Here is a 13,523-nt window from a genome sequence, read left to right as displayed (position 1 = left end):
GCATGCCGAACTCAGCGCCCTACTTAAGAAGCCATCAGCCGACCCCACCGACCTCAAGAACTACCGCCCCATCTCGCTGCTCCCGTTTCCGGCAAAAGTCATTGAGAAGACAGTCAACAAGCAACTGGCCGCCTTCCTCGAGACGAACGGCTCCCTCGACCTCTCGCAGTCTGGCTTCCGGGCCAACCACAGCACCGAGACCGCCCTGATCGCAGCTACCGATGACATCCGAGCCCTGCTCGACAACGGAGAAACAGCGGCCCTCATCCTCCTGGATCTCTCCGCGGCCTTCGACACTGTCTGCCACCGTACCCTAGTACAGCGCCTCAGCAACGTCGGAATCCAGGAGAAGGCACTGGAGTGGATCATCTCCTTCCTCGCCGGAAGGACACAGAGAGTCCGCCTCCCCCCGTTCAGATCGGAGGCCACCGAAGTCATCTGCGGCGTCCCTCAAGGCTCCTCGCTCAGCCCAACACTCTTCAACGTCTACATGAGCCCCCTCGCGGCCATCGCACGCCGGCACGGCCTCAACATCATCTCCTACGCCGACGACACCCAGCTGATCCTCTCCCTCACCAACGACCCCGCCACCGCCAGAGCCAACCTACGCGAAGGGATGACAGACGTTGCCAAGTGGATGACGAACAGTCGCCTGAAACTGAACTCGGACAAGACGGAAGTCCTCATCCTGGGATCTTCACCCTCTGCCTGGGACGACTCCTGGTGGCCCCCCGCCCTGGGCAGCGCACCCAAACCCACAGACCACGCACGCAACCTAGGCTTCATCCTGGACTCCTCCCTCTCCATGACCAGACAAGTCAACGCCGTCTCCTCGTCATGCTTCAACATCCTGCGCATGCTACGTAAGATCTTCCGATGGATCCCCACCGAGACCAGGAAGACGATCACCCAGGCCCTCGTCACCAGCCGTCTGGACTACGGCAACTCCCTCTACGCCGGAACAACCGCCAAACTCCAGAAGAGACTCCAGCGGATCCAGAACACCTCAGCACGACTCATCCTGGACATCCCCCGCCGCAGCCACATCTCCGGACACCTGAGAGACCTGCACTGGCTCCCGGTCAACAAGAGAATCACCTTCCGGCTCCTCACCCACGCACACAAAGCCCTACACAACCAAGGCCCAGGATACCTCAACAGCCGCCTCAACTTCTACGCTCCCAAACGCCAGCTTCGATCGACCAGCCATGCCCTCGCCGCCGTCCCCCGCATCCGAAGAGCCACCACAGGAGGAAGGTCCTTCTCCTACCTGGCCGCCAAGACTTGGAACTCCCTTCCGACCCACCTCCGCCTGACCCAAGACCACCTCGCCTTCAGGAAGCAGCTCAAGACCTGGCTGTTCGAGCAGTAGTGGACCCCCTCCCCCCAGCGCCTTGAGACCCTCCGGGTGAGTAGTGCGCTATATAAATGCTTGATTGATTGATTGATTGAATCATGTAACCATGACTAGGGCAGGGCCAACATAGACCAGTGGTGCAACACAACAGCCAATAAACCCATGACACATAACCAAAATCATATAATACATAGAAGAAAAGGTAGAAAATGGACAATACGTAAAGCACAATGGGCCAGATTTATGGACTCTTCGTATTGGAAGGCAGAGTGCACCGACGGCAAAATAACCCAACAAACTGCCCATGGCTGGTTTCACAAATGAGAACTGTCTGCACAAAATGCTCTTGTGCACAAGAGTAATCACGAACTGTGCACTTGTTGGTTGGGGCAAAGGTGTGCAGCTGCAGAGTCGAGTGCATCCGTTCTTCGCAGGTGGGTGCACATGGGTCTGCGCTCTCCTGCAACGAGTCTTCACCATTGTGAATGGGGCACATGCAGAGAAGTGCTGCTCTCTTGATGCGCAAGCCCTGGGACATGCTGTTGGAGAGCATGCGCTGTGCTGTGCAGTGCAGATTTAACTACTAGGCACTTCGTGAACAATGTGGTTGGAGAGGACCTGGGACCTGCTAGTACAAGCAGACCCTTCACTACGCCACACAAAACTAAGGGCCTAATTATGACTACGGCGGACCATAGTTGTGGTCCATGGACTGCCTGACTGTTGGTCCATCCATCGTATTACGAGTTCGGCAGTTGGGCCGCCACTGGATCATTGCAACAGCCTTTGATCCACTGATGTCGCAGTTGGGGCATGAATCTGAGGCAGCAATATGCTGGCGGTGCAGCTTCGGCACAGTTGAGCATATTACGAGTTTCCTCACCGCAACCATATCCACAGCGGTGAGCCCACCTTGGAAAGGGTGGCAGTAAGGCAACTCAGGAGGCCCTTACATCCATGCATGGGGGTGCATGCAGGGGGCACATATTGTGCCCCCCTGTATTTCTGCACCCCCAGTTCCTGAACGGAAAGAAATGCACCCGCATGGGAAGAAAGGGACGGTATGGTGCATTTCTTCCCATGCAGGAACGTGCTTAGCCGGTTCCACGGTGCTGCCTTTCTATGGTTCTCCTTTGAGCCTTAAAATTGCACCGCTGTGGGACCACCGCAGCACACAGCGCTTGCCAGGATTAAACTCATAATCTGGCGGGTGGCCTGACTTCGAGTTTAGCGGCCTTCCTGCAGGGCGCTTGCGTGGCGGCCCGTAGGACGACTGCCAAACTCGTAATCAGGCCTTAAAGCAGGATAGGCATGGTTTTGGCTTGAGAACCAAGGGGGGTCAGAGCTTGAAGGGGCTTCTCAGCCCTTGTGCAGCCAGTCTGGCACTCCTCTGGCACGCAGGCTGTAAATTAAAACACCCATAGCACACAGCACCACTTTATGTATGTATGTATGTGGTATCTCTAGACACAAACCTAACCACAAGGCAGCGAAGCACCTTGTGTCTGACCAGAACCAGGGCTCGGAAATGATAGAAACCTTAATTATCTGACGGAGTTCAAGCGTACAGGAGACCAGGGCTGTCACTAGCCGGGTCAGAGGGGGCAATATGACCTAGTCATCCCCCCATGTTTTTCAGGACATTCACAGTCCTGTAGTGATATGTGTTTATCAAATTTTACTTAAAACAATACTATGGTCTTTGCTAATATCGAGGCAGCTAGAAGAAGCTAGATGCCACAGCTGCTGTTATCTCTTTCCCTGGAGGACACGTCTTTTTATAGTTCGACTCGGGTGCTGATGGCACCTGCAAAAAAGGTATAAGCGTACAGTGGGCCTGCCTCAAAGGTGTGAGAAGCCTGCAAGGCCCAGGGGGAGCCTGGGTAAGAGGTGCCAGGCACCGGTGACGTCTGCTTGGATATTGGAGTCTGTTGGGAGCTTTGTTGCAGTCTGTTTGAAGGAATAATCTTTAGCACCTTTGGCGCTGTGCAGGAGAATTAATAAGTGGGCGGGATTCGGACGACCCCGGGCCGTCCTTAGCACATGCTCACGTGACGTCGTGACTGAGCACCGAAGACGTTAGGCTAAGGATTTTGTTTTTAGTATCATGGACACAATTTAACGCCCTACCTAGAAGTACCCTACATAACACAGCTGCTAGCCACCTCCCGGGACCTCTTACAGACCTGGGCGTTCCTTTGACAACTCATGCAGGTGTGTTAGTCAAATTGATTCAATATATTGTACTTGTAAATGCAATTGCATTTATATAGTGTTGACTACCCCCGACGAGACATCAAAAGGCTTTTTCGACGAGCAGCACGCTATTCCGGAACCCAAAAAGGATTAGTGGTGAATTAGTATAGGGAAATATGAAATTAATTTGAGCGGTGGACATGTTAGTCTGTTATTTGGATTGAAAAGGATATGGGAGATATAGAAGAGGGAAGGGGTTGTATTTATATAGAGCTGGCTACCCTTGATGAGGTGTTAACCTCATGCATGCTCGTGACGGAACCGCTCCGTTACGAGCCTCGGGTGGGCTGTGCTGGCGACGGAGCGGTTCCGTCACGGCCCGGCCGCCGCGCCTGTGTGGCGCGTTCTATTAAGCGGGCGGGGCCGTGAAGGAACCGCTCCATCACAAGCACAGCTCACCCGAGGCTCGTGATGGGGTGGTTCCGTCACGGGCATGCGAGCGCCGTGCGGCCCCCCTCACCCCTAGCGCTGCGGCGGAATTGCCGCAGCAGCGAAGGGTTTAAAGCGCTTTTGGGCGGGTAGCACGCTACTCGGGAACCCAAGGCTACATATCCCAGAATGCGAAGGTGTATTAAATGTAATATCAGAACTGGGCATCAGATCTCTGCTGCAGGCCAATTTTTCTGACATTAGTATGCACCCCCATTGACGACAGGGGAAGTGTTTGATGTTAAACAGTTCCCAGGAACTTTGCGCCCATAGAGGCTTCTCTGTCAAGAGCCCTGAATTTACACAGCCTCGACAGGCAGGTTTCTCTGGAAGAGGCCCTGCCTCCCCTCCCTTCCTTGGCTCGGCATGAAGGCCCGGTAAACACCGGCTGCTCCATCCGTTCCTGGCTTCTGGGAAGTGAAGCGAGACGTCTCCAGGAAGGCCGCGCGCTGCAGCCCCCCCCCCCAGCTGCCTGGGCACTTAAACATCCAAGTGGAGACGTCGATGCTAATGAGGTTACAGACCCGCCTCCCAGGACCCCCGAGGAGGCTGCGAGGGCGGCCCTGACATCCTGGCTGTTACACCATTACTGGGCAGGCGGCTTCCTCGCTAGGAGCACCCGGTGCTACCCGGATGAACAGCAAAGGACAACTTTATTACACTAAAATGGACAGGAACAGGCCAATATGGAACAGCAACGAAAACAAGTAAAACTGACAGCATATCCGTCAGGTATGTGGTGACTTCAACAGCCAAAAGAGCACTGCATTCTGGTATTTGTAGTTGTGATTTTTACATTGAAGGAATTGGTTAACAAGCATGTGTGATGCAATAGGTCTTGCATTTGTGAGAGTTTAAGCTCTTGACATTGTAAGGGACAATGCCTTTTATTTATCTGTTCTGACAATTAACACATAAATAAAAGGCATTGTCATTTACAATGCCAATAGCTCAAATTCTTGTAAATGCGAGGCCTATTGCATTTCAAAGAAACGGTCGCCATTGTCCCGGGCTGCTTGGACAGTGAGAGCAGGCATGGCAGCATGTCATGCCTGCAGTAGGAGAAAGTCAAAGAAAATAGTGCTTACCGACTAAATAAGACATACAGTATAACAACAGCAGTAAACGGGCCAGTCCTCGTGGGAGGTTACAAATGAAGACAAGGCGGTACTAAGAAGGGACTAACAAGTCTATTAACGAATCAGAAGCCAGCATTTACAAAGGACAATGAAACAAGCCAATGAAAAATATGGGCGGAGAGTGGGCGGAGCTTCAAGTCTATACTCTAATAGAGCATGCCTCGCAGAGCAGCGCATGCGTTGCCCAGGCTCGACCTAAAAATGCCCGCTTTGTTGAACCGTGAGCCAGGACTGCTGCAGGTGGCACACTTGACCCAGGGCTACTTTTCAGTTGTTATGTTGATAGTGCCAAACGGTGATGACTGCTAGATCCATCGACCTAAGGCAATGGAACCACAAGAGGGCTTAACTTGTGCTGGTGCTTGCGGGTGTGGGCACCTGTACTTGTGCTTGTGAACCACAACTTGCTTTTCATCTTTAGATGTTGGCAGACAGAACGAGAGAAAAAAAGGAAGACAAGGGAGCCATAAGAAGGAAGAGAAAGATGTGAAAACAGTGACAATGAGAGAAAGCAATGATGAAAAAGAACCAGCAAGAGTGTGATAAAGAGAAAGGAAGTACAGGGTGGTGGAAGAAAGAGGCATGAGGTGGAAGTGAGACTAGGCAGCATGAAAAATGGTTGTGTTTTACACTTATTTTGTGGGAGGCCTGAGTAAACATTGTGCACCAGGTAAGCCCTTGCTTGTAAAAGGTTCATTAGGTACCCGGACAATCTATTGCTCACACAGTTTGAAGTCATGCACTGGGCACTGCATGTATATAGCTTATGTAGTCGTATCATACATCAAGTTCCACAGTTCTCTTGAGCCATTTTCTGCTAGAACCGTCTCTCATATGTGAAAATTTTGCAATCAGAACGAGCGACAATGAAACTGAAATTACATAAAACTAGAGTAGCCAATATTCCGAAATTACGCAAAATTTCACTTGTGTAATAACACATTTCACATCTCCTAACGTAATTCACACATCTTACTTTGAACACACATATATATACCACACAACCAAATTTATGCCTGATTGGCCAGTTTTATGCATGCAGACTCTACACTGCACAAAGTAAATTTCCAGGGTCACAAAATGTAGAATTTATATATTTTTTCTGTACATGCTACTTTCCAGCTATAAAGACAAGTTACTCACCTTCGGTAATGTTCTTTCTGAAGGATACTCAGTCTAACCTCAGATTCCTCACCTTTTGGATTTCCGCAGGCACCAGATTGGACCCAGCAGATTTTCCAGCAACTGGTCCCATGCAACTACAGGATGCACCATCAGACTCCACAGAGGCTACCCTGGACTCCAGATGTGATGGCACACAGCTGTATATGGGCACCACTTCTGCGTGTGACCTCAGTTAACAATAAATCATACTGCACCCAGTGGTGTAACACAATAAATGATGGCACATCCCTGCAGAATCATGCGAGAGGCCCCTGAGATCCCCACAAATATTCATAGGTCTTAGGCTGTGCTGCAGGGATCTGTGTTACATTAGGGGATCAATTTGTAGAGTAAGCTTCTCATTTCCTAAATCTCGTCTCCCCTGGCACAAACTTGCAGTAACAACTGCATGTTTTTTGTGTGCATTTTATGGCCAACAGGGATTGTAACATTGGCAACTGAAGCCTAAGTGAGCCGAGAGATGGTTTGGGGACTTTTTTTTAACTTTATTTAAACATTTTCTTATACATAAGCAATCAAAAACATTTAGAATGGTACACTATCAGATATCTTGTCACAAATCAATCACCTATATATACTGTTGAAAATAAGGTGTAAGGCATAACAGCAGGTAGGATGTGTACAGTACCAAATCAAGGTAGTGTTGGTCCCCCAGTTTTGACCAATCAATCTCCCGATTTCACAAAGGTCCCTCATATCAAGCCTTTTCTGAAACACATCAACTTTATAAAGGTACCCAGTCGTGTATAAATAGGATAATTCAGAAACATTTCAGACCACGTGTGGATAGCGTAGTCAAAGGTGTGGCCTATCACCCCACCCCCTCCGGGATTATTCCACTGTTGACCTGAGGGGACATTTTCCGGCCTTCTTTTTAAATGTACACATTCTATATGCCCCATATGTCTTTAGAGTGTGACGAGCTAGGCATGAGAGAGGAATATATTTCGCAGTTGCCGTTACAATAAGCCAGGCTACGTAGCCAATTTTGTAGGGTAGGAGCAGTACGGCTACCCCATAGCAGCACTATTTCCCGTTTAGCGAGTAATAGCCGAAGTGCTGCAAATCTTCTGAATTTCTTGGGGAAGTTAACTGTGTATCCCAGGAGTGCAAATTCTGGTGTGGGGATCAGCGCAAGCGACATCATGTCTCCCAGTGTGACATAAACCTGTTCCCAATATGTCTGTATTTTAGGGCAAGCCCATGTGAGATAGGCGAAGTCTGCGTGAGGAGCAAAGCATTTCAGGCAGTGGTGTGGTCTAGAGAGGTCAATTTTGTGTGACATGGCAGGTGTATGATATAATCTGTGGAGGAATTTAAAGTGGATGAGTTTGTGACTGCTGTTGAGAGAACCTTCACTTGTCACCATGCAGCATTTTTCCTATTGGTCGTCAGTAATAGGGCGGCCAAGATCTGTTTCCCATGCATAACGTATTTTAACATCTGTCTCCGGTCGTAGCCCAGAACAAGATTTGTACAGCTTAGAAATTTGGTGGGTGCCAGTCTCGCTCTCAATTATCAGTGTCAGTGGGGCCATTGGTTCCGGCGCAATCGGATAGGTGGGTAGTGCCGCTCTAAAGATGGTTTGGAGACTTAAAGACCCTCCAGCAGAGTATGCTCAACCCAGAGGATTATAATGGACTTTGGACTTTTAATGCTATTATGTTATGTTAATAACACTTTTGTCCTCAGTTCCAAACCTTCTTCAGTGGTTCAAGCCCTGCTTTAATCCATGCTTGCCATCTCTCTCATGTTGGGTCTGCCATCACCCAAATCGGCCCCTCTGTGGACCAAGCTTCACTCTGTGGGCAAAAGAGATGGTCACATCAAACCAGTGCATCATCCAATGCACTCTGATCCTTATCCAGCAGGATTTATCTTTAAAGTGCATTAAGCGAGTTTTAAGGCGATCGTTTTAGCCACAAGTCAGTGTGTCACCCAACTGTGAAACAATGATCTTGTAAGGCAGCACTGATCTGAGGATGAGGCACAGATTTATAAAAAACACAACCAATTCTATTAATATTCGAAGATTACAGAGGAAACCGACTTGGAAAGCCTTTCCATTAGAGAGAGACCTGTGCACTACTGTTTGCCAATTTGCAGAGTTTAACATTTTTAATATTCAAACAGTTATTAGGAGGTTAAATTACTGTATCTCACTATAATTGTTAATATCTTTATTGCTTTCTTACTGCTTGGATTAATACTTAGATTAGAGATCAAATATTGCATTTTGGAATTTTATTATGCAGTTTGCATGTGTTTTGCCTTTTAGGAAATGCGTGGGTGTGCACTAGGCAAGATCTTGGGCACACAGAAAGGGGTTGGCAAGCCTCATCAGCGATCAATTGGCACACTTAGTGATGCACCAAATTACTCTTTCCCACTGGTTCAGTTATCTGTTCAGGATTTGGGCAGAGTGAAATTTGAGAAGTTGACTTTTGTCAATTTCGTATAGTTGGTGGCGTTTTAAAAAAATAGTGCACAAATGCCTCAACCTGAAACAAAAACAAGAAATTTTCCCCTGGAAATATACCAGATAAAGCCGTTTCTTTCCCGTAGTAAACTTTTTAGGTCAAGCCTAGGCAGCATGCATGTGTTGTCTGCAAGACCTGTTATCTCCTCTATCGGCTTTTGGTTTGCCCATGAATTGCCATTTGTTCGTTGTTGTCCCATTTAGAAATACAGGATTTTTATTGATGCATTGGGTCCAATTCTCCCACCCTTTGCATGCTTGGGTCACGCCCAGGTGGTTTCACTCATTGTTTGCTTGCGTTGGCCATCCCAATATGTCTGAGGTTTCTCCCGGTCATCCTGATCTGCCTCTTTATTTTGTAAGCTATCAACATCGTTTTAGGCTTTCAGGCCGTCTCACAGAGCAATGCTCTGTTTGGCACCTGCAAAGTGGCAATTTGGGTAGATAGCTGTTGAGCATAGCCAATAGCTCTAACTCAAAAAATGCGAGACCTATTGCATTTCAAATGCTTGTTTTTTAGGTGTTGAATGTCATCTGCAAGAGAAGTCTTGTTTAGATGTCACATTGCACATGTTTGGGAAGATGCACAGTCTGTCACTCTAGCACAACTTTTTTCAGGGAAATAACTATTGCGCACCCCCTACTCAGCATGTGAAAAAAGCAGGAGGTGGTCCCATTTTCAGGGACTAGTTTTGGTGTGCTCTCCCTACGACGTTCCTAGCATTGCTAAGACTGATGGCTAAACAGTCCTGTTTGCTGCCCTCTCTGAATCTGTGTATCAAATTTCTACACCTGGTCTGGGACTTTCAAGTCTGCCATTCACGACATTGTACTGTGCGCACCTTCATTTGCCTCTTGGCATGTTTAGCATGAAAATGTAGAGAAGACATCTTAGGTGGTCCTGCATAAGAGAGTTGGGAAAGAAACTGAGCACAGACATTGGACGAAATCAATGCAAAAGCACAATGCCTGCCACAATTAAGCACATAAACATTATTTATAAAGTAATGTATTAGAGATCTGATGTCAGACCTGCCTGAAAAGCAGATCTGCCTGAATAACTCTAATGTCAAAGTAACAATACTGTTCGTAAGAAGACCACACCAAAACCACAATCTTTTCAGAAAGACTGTCACGGAAGACCACACCAAAACCGCAATCTTTTTAGAAAGAGGGTCACGGAAGCCCACACCAAAACCGCAATCTTTCAGAAAGATGGTCACGGAAGACCACACCAAAACCGCAATCTTTTCAGAAAGACGGTCACGGGAGCCCACACCAAAACCGCAATCTTTTCAGAAAGACGGACAAGAAAGACCACACCAAAACTGCAAACTTTTACTAAAGAGGGTCAAGGAAGACCACACCAAAACCGCAAACTTTTCAGAAAGACGGTCAAGGAAGATCACACCAAAACTGCAAACTTTTACTAAAGAGGGTCAAGGAAGACCACACCCAAACCGCAATCTTTTCAGAAAGACGGTCATGGAAGCCCACACCAAAACCGCAATCTTTTCAGAAAGACGGACAAGGAAGACCACACCAAAACTGCAAACTTTTACTAAAGAGGGTCAAGGAAGACCACACCAAAACCACAAACTTTTCAGAAAGACGGTCAAGGAAGACCACACCAAAACCGCAATCTTTTCAGAAAGAAGGACATGGAAGACCACACGAAAACTTCAAACTTTTACTAAATAGTGTCAAGGAAGACCACACCAAAGCCTCAATCTTTTCAGGAAAGATGGTCACGGAGGACCACACCAACACCACAATCTTGTCAGAAAGACAGTCAAGGAAGACCACACCAAAACCACAATCTTTTCAGAAAAACGGTCAATGAAGACAACACCAAAACTGCAAACTTTTACTAAGGAGGGTCAAGGAAGACCACACCAAAACCGCAATCTTTTCAGAAAGACAGTCACGGAAGCCCACACCAAAACCGCAATCTTTTCAGAAAGACGGACAAGGAACACCACACCAAAACTGCAAACTTTTACTAAAGAGGGTCAAGGAAGACCACACCAAAACCGCAAACTTTTCAGAAAGATGGTCAAGGAAGACCACACCAAAACCGCAATCTTTTCAGAATGACGGACATGGAAGACCACACCAAAACTGCAAACTTTTACTAAAGAGGGTCAAGGAAGACCACACCAAAACTGCAAACTTTTCAGAAAGACGGTCAAGGAAGACCACACCAAAACCACAATCTTTTCAGAAAGACAGTCAAGGAAGACCACACCAAAACCACAATCTTTTCAGAAAAACGGTCTAGGAAATGTAAGGGCTCTCTCTATCCTGACAGACATTCATTATTATGCTGGGACACTAGCCCCTCAGGACCCATGCCAGTACTTTGGTTACACAGTGGTCAATAGAATAGGTTTTTATAAAGGTATCCCTCTAGGGACCAGAGACTTCTCTCGCAGCAGACTCTTAGCTAATCAAGCCATGGATCTTGGTGGCAAACTATAACGTTCACTTCTTACGTCTTTCGGTGGGCTACAAACACCCCAATATTTGGTGTCTGTTTGATTCAATGCTCGTCAGTGCAACATCAAGATCTAAGCAGACCTGAACATCTCAGTTTCAAGAGGGAACTAATGTAACTAATATTCAAACAGCACAACCAAGCCAGGTGTTTTCTCAAGGATTGGAGACTGTGAAGGTCTCTCACGTTTTTTCACAGATTTTCCCAGTTAGGAGAAAAAGATTAAAGAGGGCAGAAAACACTCCTTGGCAGTCTTATAGTTCTTGATGGATTATCGTAAATGCAGACCTGATACACAGGACACCAAATCCTCCCTGAAGAGCAGGGCAAAGAGCAGAGCCAACCAAGATCATCCAGAAAGAATCCAAAGGGAATCTGGCTGCAAGATGCAAAATTCAGGGACAAAAAACAGGAGAGCACATTGGCTACAAACACAACAAAAATAAGGGAAAGAAAGCATCATGGCTTCCTCCTCTCGTCAAAGCCTCCTTACATAAGGATCAAACCTTACAGGGAAAGATTGAGCACTGTCTAGAATTGGCATCTTCAGTCAATAATCTCTGGATACACCAACATTTTGTAAAGGTTTAAATTATTGTCCCGCATTGCATTAGGGAGCAGGATCTGCTGCGATGCATTATTTATTGCACAAATATTAAGAAGACATTTAGGGCCCGATTCACAGAGCTATCTTAGGTTGTGGAGATTTCCGCAATGGCTAAGTCTCCGCCACCGACTGTAATCTCCACCTCCGGGTCGGAATCTACATCTCCGGGCCGGAATCTCCACCTCCGGGCCGGAATCTCCGCCTCCGGGCCGGAATCTCCGCCACTGGGCCGGAATCTCTACCCGAGTGCGGAAGTAAAGTTAGTAGTCGTAAATCCATTATGTGAATACTAAAAGTATTAAGTGCATTCTGTGAATACCAAAAGTAGTAAGTACTTTTTGTGAATACCAAAAGTAGTAAGTTTAGGATTTTGTCTTAAGTTAGTTCTGTGAATTGGACCCTGTCTTATTATCAGTAATCAAAAGCTCACTACTGGTCACATATGTCTTGGTTGCTCCAAGTTGTTTTCCCTTTGACTTCTGGAACTCCATTTATTAGCATGAGTCGTGTCTCAATGCTTATGTTTGAGAGACACTTACATGAATAGGTGCCGTGATATTAAAGTTGCTGCTTTAGAAAAATATGGATGCCCAAATGCCACCGCACCAGGCAGTTTAAGAAGAGCTTTCCTGACCTACCTTGAGCTTCGTAGCCGTCGTACTGTGGGGACACCTCGCCATCTTCCTCTTTTGCATTCATACCAAGCGCAGTCTTGAGTTGCGATATGTTCATACGGGCAGTCAGTTCCCCGTTCCGGTCTCCAATCTGTAAAAGGAAGCGTGGGTCAAACTCTCTCACCAGTGGGGATGTACCTCACTGAGCCCTTCTGGGCTGGAGGTTTTTTGTGCGATAAACCTCTTTATTAATTACCACCTGACAGCACTCATCCCCCCCACCCGTATGATAATGCTGATGAGTGACAGAACATTTTCAACTTGCGAGTTTCACAGAAGATTACACTAGTCCCAGGAGTCCTGTCCTAGTAACACTGTACTATAGAGGACAGGGGAAGGTGGGTAGAGGGGGAGCAAGAAGAATAGAGAGGAATAAAAGCAAGAGTGAAAACAGGAAGAAGGAGGAGCTACATATAGAGAGAAGAGATGGGAGGGAGAGAGGGCATGAGAAAGAGGACAAAGAAGAGTCAGAAGAAGATGAAAAGGGACTAGAAGAAGACGGAATGAAGGATAAGAGAGTGAGAAGTAAGAGACAAAGGGTTAAGGGTAAGAGGGAGTGGAGAAGAGATCGAGTGAGAAAGAGGGGTGAGAGAGAGGGACAAACAGAAAGGAAAAGAAGTGAAGGAGGACAAATGGGGAGAGAGAGGAGGAGAGAGAAAGACAACAATTAGCGAGATTAAGAACGAGAGAAGAACAAAGAGGAGTGAAAAATAAGGAGAGAGAAGTGGCAGAGGAAATAAAAGTTAGACAAAGGAGGAGGATAGGATCTAGTGGAAGACGAGGAAAGGGTACGGTTGTGAGCAAGGAATTAAGTGGTGAAGTGGGAGGAAAGTGTAAAAGAGAGGTGAAAGAAGACAGGAGGGTGAAAGAAACGAGGATGGTAAAAAGGATTGAAAGGAA

General features: G+C 47.3%; 1 protein-coding gene across 3 annotated transcripts in view; it reads right to left on the bottom strand.

Annotated features, from left to right (window-relative positions):
* LOC144754272 (G-protein-signaling modulator 1-like) overlaps positions 1-13,523 on the bottom strand; it is an 886,476-nt gene that overhangs the window by 322,454 nt on the left and 550,499 nt on the right. For all 3 annotated transcript variants that reach the window (XM_078641903.1, XM_078641902.1, XM_078641904.1), the window contains exon 9: positions 12,588-12,714. In XM_078641903.1, the coding sequence (XP_078498029.1) occupies positions 12,588-12,714 (127 nt within the window). The remainder of the gene's footprint in view (positions 1-12,587; positions 12,715-13,523) is intronic.

The sequence above is a fragment of the Lissotriton helveticus genome, chromosome 5_1, assembly GCF_964261635.1.
Source record: "Lissotriton helveticus chromosome 5_1, aLisHel1.1, whole genome shotgun sequence".
Lineage (NCBI taxonomy): Eukaryota > Metazoa > Chordata > Amphibia > Caudata > Salamandridae > Lissotriton > Lissotriton helveticus.
This window is presented reverse-complemented; position numbering and strand designations above follow the sequence as displayed.